The 9,575-nt window shown below is 25.9% G+C and overlaps 1 protein-coding gene across 1 annotated transcript in view; it reads left to right on the forward strand.

The window, feature by feature from the left end:
* Window positions 1-1,980: 1,980 nt before the first annotated feature.
* LOC111620472 (nuclear pore membrane glycoprotein 210-like) overlaps window positions 1,981-9,575 on the forward strand; it is a 14,151-nt gene continuing 6,556 nt past the window's right edge. The window contains exons 1-6 of the mRNA XM_023362391.1: window positions 1,981-2,029; window positions 2,708-2,780; window positions 4,629-4,779; window positions 6,797-6,926; window positions 8,280-8,405; window positions 8,501-8,566. Of these exons, the coding sequence (XP_023218159.1) occupies window positions 1,981-2,029; window positions 2,708-2,780; window positions 4,629-4,779; window positions 6,797-6,926; window positions 8,280-8,405; window positions 8,501-8,566 (595 nt within the window). The remainder of the gene's footprint in view (window positions 2,030-2,707; window positions 2,781-4,628; window positions 4,780-6,796; window positions 6,927-8,279; window positions 8,406-8,500; window positions 8,567-9,575) is intronic.

Raw genomic sequence — 9,575 nt, forward strand, 5'->3', positions numbered from 1 at the left:
GCGTGCCACCTTCATATTTCTCAACAATCTCTTTTTTCAGTTCCGTTGTGATTCTAGTCATTTTTTTATTTTTCTGTTGCCCTTTTGCAATTCATGATTAATAAAAATAATAAAATGTTACTTACAAATTAAAATCAGAAGAAATTTAACAAAGTTATAAACCTTAGCACCGCAAACATCTAGTCTAGTGTAGTACACCGATAATGCTAATTGTTTATAGATGGCAAGTATAATTGAATTAAGTCGTATACCGAATAAAAGTCGTATACCGAGCAAAATTTGTTTCGTCCAAACAGGACGTATTCCGAATTGGATGTATTCTAAAGCAGACGTATACCGAGGTTCCACTGTATATATTTTTTCCCATATTTTCAGCCATTTTGTATAGTATTAGACCAGTAATCTTTTTAATCTTAGTAATAATATTTGTGTTTAACTCATTTAGAGTATATGAGTAATTTCTGTAGACCACTCCTTTATAATATCCTCAGAGAAAACTAGATATGACAAATTAAGTGATCTTGGAGACCATAATCCATCAGAAGTGAACTTATCACTGGAGAACTTTTGAATAAATGACGTTGTGTCAGCACTTATGTGGCACATTGTTCTGTCTTATTGAAATCAATAATATTTCTCAATCTGAAGTAAATAAAAAAATTGTTTGGTGATATCTTGATGTACACTCTTCCTATTTATGATACTCTCAAAAACTAGGGTGGACTATGTGACAGTTAGATGACACCATATTTTATATATAATCCAATATTCCAGTACCATATTCTATACCATACTCCTGTATTTTGATTCTGGAATATGGTTTCATCAAATTGTCACATATGCATAAAAATATGCATAAAATCCCTTAAATTTTCAAAATGTAAGGGTTTTTATACAATAGATTTTTTCTGAGAACCAAATTCTTCTTTTGGCTGTTTACATATTTACATATGTGAATAGTAAAGGAAACTGATTCAAGCTTCCATTCTATTTTTCATCAGTGAAGCTACAATATTTCAGTTTTACACTTTTATTATATGTGATTTTTTGATCAGGCTATTTTATCTCTCGAACCTCATGAACATGATGATATGGATAGAGGTCTAACTTTTTACTGCCTTATATATGCTTTCATTTGACAATCTTGATTGCACCATAAGCTTTCTTTTTGGAAGGTAAAGCAACATTTTAAACTTCATCCATTTCATTGCTATTCAAAACAGATAGAGGCTTGTTGCTTTTAATTGTCATCAGTCCTAGTTTCTGAAAGTGACCTATCAGTGCTTATGTAATCACTGATATTAAGATGTTTCTTGGGAAATTCTTCAGCTATCTTACATTTGACCAAGTATATGTGTGCATGGGAAAATGCATTTTTTTGCTATTGCAAATAAAATATTAGAGATGTCAACTTTGACAAGAGGTGTTTTCACCATAACATATATACTTCAAAACATTCTATTGAAAATTTTAGCTGTATAACTTTTCAATTACTCTTTACTTTAAATTGCATTCTAGCAAATACAGTGGAACCCCGGTTAACAAACGTCCTGGTTAATGACCAAATCAGTTAATGAACTTTTATTTTGCGAAAATTTTGTCTCGGATAACGAACATACCGGTATTTTGTGTCAAATTTTAGTTGGTGTTTATGCATGCATGAGTTAAGCATTGCTTTTCCGAGTGTTTGTGCTATACTTCTTTTTTCAGTTTTGTGATTTATATATTTAATCAATATGGCATCCAAGAAAGAAAAAAGTCATAGTGGCAATAGAAAATGACAACACGCTATCGCATTTGAGAACATTTTTTATTAAAAGAGTAAGACAATCGACTTTAGATCAATTTCTTGTTCCTTACCGAAAGAGTTTGTTTGTTTGTTAAGTTATGGCAATGCAACACTTGGGCAATCTGCCTAGGGGAAATGCCTTTTCTGGGAGGTGTTTTTAAGGGAAACTGGCCCCTATTTAGGCTTTACAGATGTGGAGAAAACCCGGAAAACGCCATGTGGACAGCCCGTCTGAGCGAGGTGCGAACCCACGAATGAACTACCCATGTTTAGGGTATGAAGACCGTTTAGCCACTGGTGGGCTTTCTTATCGAAAGAGACTTCGACTCGAAGAATCTTCTGATGAAGTGCTACCTATTATTGTTTGGAGGGATTTCCCTTCTAAGCATTAAGGTTCGTATATCTCCACTTTTCTGCCACCAACTACAACAAACGATATGTACAGTACAGTACTATTTTATTAAACAAAGTTTACATGTTTGTTTCTAGAATGATAGATACTACGTTTTCCTACATTTTCATGAAAGAAAATCTACTGTATATTACAAATAAAATCACAAAAATTTCGGAAACTAAAATGGATTAATTGCATTTTCATTAATTTCTGTGGGAAAAATTGCTTCGGTTAACGAACAATTCAGTTAACGAACAGAGTTGCGGAACAGATTAAGTTTGTTAACCGGGGTTCCACTGTATTATTATATTTATTAGAATGATTTTGTTAAGAATTGTTAACATGGTTGGGGACCCTATCCTCGTATTTGTGTCTGTCTCTTTCTACCTGTGTTTGTTCAATAAACAGGATTCTTATTGTAGAAGCACTGTGTATGGTTCTTTATTATAAAAAATCTTAACAGGTTTTGCTCAAAGAAATTATTTTAGCTGTAATAAACAATTCTAATTATCTTATTTTTTTAGGTGATACATTTTCTAGTTTATCTGGAATTGAATTTGAATGGACATTCTCAGGACCAAATAACTCCAGTTTACAGTTAAGTTATTAGATATAAATATTTATATTACAGATTGTAAATTAAATGTAATGCAATGAAATAAGAAATTTTATTGGATAAGATTAAAATACAATATTCATTTATAGTAAATTAACGTAATTGAAAATAATATATTTGTTTAATAATTATACCAATTTTATTATTGGTATTAAATAGTTAAATTTTATTATTGGGCTGAAATTTTAATAAATAGGAAATAAAATAGGAATAGTGGGAATTTATAGGTTTGGAATTTTTTTAAAATTGCAGACCTATAAATTCCCACTGTCATCTGTCCGTCTTTCCATAATATAGACAACGAAGTTAGAAAGCTGAGACCAGATATGAAAAGATTAGGGACAGGACGCCCTGATTAATTATATACAGACTTGTAGTACAAACCAGAAGTCACATTATTTCAATTTAAAAATTTTCTCCTGAAAGGAGTTAGATGACCAGCACAATACTATTGCTAACAGGAAAAGTTTGATGTACAAAGGCAAGACTACTAATTTGAGGAGGAGTGCATATGTTTTAAATTAAAAATTATAAAAAATATGATTAAAAATTGCAGCCTGGCATTGTGATGATGTCACAATAAATAATTGCTCATTATTAATAATTTTGACTCTGCATATTTCGATTAATTTACATCAAATAATTTCTATGACAATTAAATTTCAGTGTCTGCTTTAAAATTCTTATTTAATTTGAAATATGAATATCTTCCTGAAAGTAACATATTCTCAGGTTAATTTCAATATAGTTCTTCTTGTGGGTGGGTTGTGATTTTTATCAGAACCTAACCACAAGAATTTCTGATTTAATCAATAAATTTAGTAACTTTATCAAAGTTCTCTCAAACTTTTTAAAACTGAAAAAATACAAGAGCTATAAATATGTACAGTACATAGCCATGTTTATCAATATGTAGTATATGTACAGTACTTGACAAAGTTTTGGTCATTCATGCTTTTAATTCCAATGTAGTATGTTCAGCCAATTAAATTTTCTATGAAGTTACTCCATAAATTTATTAATATGATAATTTGTATAAAAATTCTTTGCAAGAACTAACACATGTTTTATTTATCTTATTTTCTTATGTCAATTTAAAAAATGATGGGTGACTGCAACTTTTTGTTAGATATAGTATATATTGATTTATCGGATTACTTAATATTTTTAGGATTTTTAGAATTAAGTCTATTAATAGTCAAATTAAATTTATTATAAATGAGAATCTCATAACTTGTTTTTAAATTTAAATGATTAATAAAAAATTTATTTTTTAAATTTACTTATTTGAATAAAATACAAATGTAATGGCTAGAAATATAGCTAATCTGTTTATTATTTTTCTTTTGTGATCTAAAAAATAAGCATATAAATAAGAGTTAATAGTTTGGAGATGAATATTCATCTCTAAATAATAATAATTCTTTTCATGAAATATATTTTTTATAAATTCAACTATATGGTAAAAATATTGAAGTTTATATTATTATAATTTGATTTTAATCAAGATCAGATACTCTTAAAATCTTTATTGCCAAAAATATTAAATTAATATTGATATAATATTAAATATTTACTTTTATTAGAAATTTATTACTGTAGTTTATTTTAAAGAATTTTCTTTAAAGTTCCACATTGATATATTATATATATATATTTTTTTTTTTTTCAAATTTTTTATTCATCTATTATTGAATTTCATTTTAAATTGATATCCATATGGCAAAATAATTTAATATTTATTGAATATTGAATTCAAGCATAAACAAATGCAAAATATTTTTAAAAACAAAACAACTTATATTTAAATAATGATTTTTATTCAACAGATTTTTAAATTTTGTTGATTCTTCATATAACTATGGATTATCATCATTTTACTGGGAGAAATTAAATTCTAGAGGATCATTAGTTTTAACTCGGGGAAGAGAAATAGGAATAGGAAAGATTTTTGTTCGACCAAAAAATCCAATTTATGCTGTATGTATTTCTATATGCTATAATTTTTAAATATAGTTTTTTATCTTAAAAACTGTGCTATATTTAATATAAGATAATAGAATTTTACTTTTGTAACTATATAATTTAAATTATTTATGAAAAATTCATTAAACTTAACTAGTCAACTATTCAAATTAAACAGAATTAACTGTGATTATATTCAATTTTTTTTTTTGAATTAATTATTTGACATTAACAATATTCTTAAGTTATTTAAATTATTATTTTTAAGTAATTTTAAATTTCTCTACTTGCTGTTTTGGTCCATGAATAAGTTATATAATTAATTCTTACTTTAAAACAGTGATGATAAAAATATATTGTGCTTAAAATGATTTATTATAAACAAATATCATTATTATATCTATTTTTTTCAAATTCTCTTGTTTATCACAGTTTTTATACTTGTAAAATTCATATTGAAATTACTTATACAATATTACAAAATTATACAGTTGCCAATCAGTCAATGCTTTATTCAAGGTAGAAGATTTTTCCCTAAAGGAATCCAACTGATTTGTTTTTATTTCATAATTAAATATTTTCAGAATACTATCTTCCATTATCAGATTTCACCATTATGACAATAACTTCATTAAATTGGTAATATTTAGCTAGAAACACACATAAAACACCAAAACCAGTTGCAAAAGTCCAATATATTTACAAAAACTCATAAATATATTGGATTTTTACAACTGGTTTTGGTGTTTTACATGTCTTCCCACTATTGCAGATTGGAACAAAAATTCTGGAACAGCTTTTCTGAACTGTGTTTGTTTAATTGTGTTATAACTGTACATTTGAAAATTGGGGAGACTTATCTATACAGATTAACTAAAATCAATGATTTATGTTTTTTAAGATTAGAAGTAAAATAATGAAGAGATACAGTGTAAGTAAATTTTAAAACAGAATAAAACAAATTTGGCAATTACAAAAAAAAAAAAAATTACCTGATACAATGATACAATGACTAAGTGTTTTGGTTTGTTTTAATGTACTTAAATTTCCATAATTCCTATCAGATTCTTAGATCTTCCTCCGTTACAGAACATAATGAAATAGAAGAATAAAAGAACATAAATGTTCTTTTATTCTTCTATTATTATTTCATAATATATAATATTAATTCATAAGTATAAATTCAAAAAAACAAGCATTTGAATTTAAGGATGTTACATTAAAAATAATAAAATACACAAATAAATAAATAAATACAGTAAGTAAATAACAACAAGTACATGTAAAAATAATAAAATAAAAATAAAAATCTATGAATAAATATTCGTTAATCAAACAACTAAATAATTAAATTTTGTTAATGGACCATCATGCATTAGACAGATTGACAGTATCTCTAAGTTTGATGTATTTGGAATTTTTGTAAGCCTTATAAATTTCTAATTTTTCTAGATAACCTATAATATGTATAATATATTGGATGTGGGTCTGATGATTTTTGCTTGCTCCCAGTTTACTTGTAGGTTCTGATTCTGTGCATAACCTGTCAGTGTTATGTTGTTGTGATTTTTCAATTGCATACTTATGTTCCCTGAGTTGTGTTGCAAATTATGTCCAGTGACACCCACATTGACCAGTTTTGATTCAAAACGTTGATCATCTATCAGGATGGAGTAGATCCCCGAGGCAGAATTGCAGTTATGTGGCTTTTTTTTATCATTCCTTAGGATTTTGAAGATTGTTGGGTTGCGTCGATATACCAAGGTGATATTATTAGCATTGGCTGCTTTCCTACATATATCTTATGTATCATTGGGGGACAACATCAGACCCCACAATGCGTCTTAACAAAATGGAACTCTTAAAATAGAAAAATGACAACTGTCAAACATATAATTACAATATAAAAAACAATCTGTTGGACATTATTATTAACGTATAAAAACAATCCTTTTATGTTTATATGTTAATAAAGATTGTAATATTAAAGTCTTTTTATTTAAATATAATATTGTAATTTAATTAATTACAGGATATAAAAACTGAAGAAAGAGAAATTGTAATAAAAAGTAATATTAGATTCAAAAAGGAAATTTTATATCTTCTCCCTGGAAGTAAATGTAAACTTGTGGCTGAAATTGTAAGAGAAGGAAAACATTTTGGTAAATATATTTTTGAAATGTTTTTTAATTAATATTGTATTATGAATTTCATTCTTAAAACTATATAAAACTATAACACTTTTTACTTTCAAATTTAACTATAAAACAAGCCTAATATAAAAATTAGACAATCTTAATCTTTGGAATCAGATTTGCATGATATCTAACTTTAATATAATAATTACGTTTTTAAATAAATAATATAAATTAATTTATTGCAGTGTAAAGTATATGAACAGTATTATATAGATACAATAAAAGTAGTATTCATTAAATATATAAATACTTATATTTATTTTTTATTAAAATAATAATGTGCAGATTTTTGTGTATTTATTTTGATATTAATTATTATTAATATTGATACTTTTGAGAACATGATTACAATATACAATGAAGATATAGTCATTTATTTTTATTAAAAACATCTAACAAAATACCAATATTTTATTTTTTAACATAAATTCCATTTAAGTTAAAACACTTTTCCATACGGTGACACCACCCTTCTAATTTCTTCCAGTAGAAATCAGTGCTCTTTTATTCTAGTTACTGCACTACAAAATATTTAACTTGATCTATCAACTACCAGTGAATGCCTTTAATGTTTTGTTTTTAAAATTTGGGAATAAAAAGTCTGATGGGACGAGATATGAATACCCAATAAAACAAGTTTAGACAAGTTTATGCTCGCTTCAATTAATTATAAATATAGCATTCTGTTCACTTTCTGGGAACTTTTTGAATGCCTCACATATACAATATATATAGTTTATTGGTTAAAAACTAATGTCTTTTTTAATTAAAATTTTTTAAATATGAAAATAATTGTATTATTTACAGAATCATTTTATGTATTATTTAAAATTGGGTTTTGACTTTTAATATCTCAGAATATTTATTACAATCCTATTAACATATTATTACAGTTATAGTAATGTAATATATTGTATTAACTTTATTACTAAAAAGGATATTATACTATATTTAAATGAAAAGAAAAAAAAATTGGATTTTTTACAAAATTAGAATTTAGAAATTATATAAATTTATTTTTTTGTTGTTATTTTAAGCTATAAGATATATGCTTTACTGTAATGTATAATTTAAAAATATATTTTTAAATTATACATTACAGTAAAGCATGTATAACACATGGGATATGTTCTACATTATGCAAACCATGTGTTATGTATGAACTGTGAGTTTGGTATCAAATCTCACAATTCATACATAGCGTGTGGTTCATATAACTCTGCTTCCTATAATGCAAAATGTATCCTCCATGTTGTATGGGAATTCATTGTATTTATAAATTAAAATAAATAAAATGCATTATATTTTTCTATTTAGATGTAACAGCTTTGCCAGATGATTATGTTTTAAAAGTGAGAAATTCAAGTGTAATAGAAGTTACAAATAAATTTGATGTCACAGCAAAACTTAATGGAAAATCTGTAGTTCGTTTTGCAAGAAAAAGTAATTTACTTTTCATTTCTTAAATTTATTGAATTATTTTTGTAATATTAGTAATTGTAGTAATAAATATGATTTTGACTTTGATTTTTTTTAAGATGTCAAAGAGAGTAAAAGATTATATTCGGCTCTTTCAATTTATGTTGTTGAACCAAGCTATATGAGTAAGTATATTTATTATTATTTAAAATTTACTATTAAAGCTTTTTATTAAATTTAATTCTTCTATTCATATAGCTTTATATAAGAGATGTAATAAATCATGACAAATTATATACAGCATGGTTTCATATATCAGATTCAAAAATAATGGATCCAAACAGATACTGTCAATAATAATTGTGGATGGAATAATAATCTTTTAATTAGTGTAATTCATTAACTTAGTTTTCGGTTAAGTAAAATTAAATTAAATCCTAATATTATACAATAAAACATATCTAAAGCAGACACTGTACAAAACAGAAACCTGCCTAAATAGAAAACAAATCTCAGAACAGAATTATTTGTTTGGTGAAATACTATAATAAGTCAGAAAAATATCTAACATGAAAACAAGCTTTTTGGAAGCCAATTGAATAACATAATCTGAGTAAAGTGGAATTTTATGGCATAACTCCAGCAAAATTCTAAATCATAATTAATGATGTACTTTTCAGGCTTGGATCATGATTATAATTCTCATCATCAAGAATTCAGTCTATCATTTTCTTTGTTAAGATACTATTATTATTTCTGGGAAATAGCTATGACAATACAATAGTGCTGTTTCTTTCCAATTCTCTATAAGAGTTAATAAAAACACAATCCTCTATAAAACATAAAATCTGCCAAAATGGAGAATTCTGGAGAGGAAAAACAGGTCATTTGTCCTGAAAAAATATTTTGTAATACTGAAATTGTTAGCATTATATATTTATTTTTTAATATTATATATTGAACTATACAAATATATATAAATATATACAGTAGAGCCTCGAAAACTCGGCACTCGATAACCCGGCACTCCGGATAACTCGACCACATCCTGGCAGGGCAAAAAAAATCCTTAGTTAATTAATTTTCATTATAGACAGCTTTATAAAAGTATAAAAGCTCTCATAAAGTATTTTTCTGAGGTCTGTCTTATCAGGTAAATTACTGTACACAGTGTATTCATTAATTTTCATTTTC

Source organism: Centruroides sculpturatus, unplaced genomic scaffold (assembly GCF_000671375.1).
Source record: "Centruroides sculpturatus isolate CEXI.00-Female unplaced genomic scaffold, Cexi_2.0 scaffold28, whole genome shotgun sequence".
NCBI classification, from domain to species: domain Eukaryota; kingdom Metazoa; phylum Arthropoda; class Arachnida; order Scorpiones; family Buthidae; genus Centruroides; species Centruroides sculpturatus.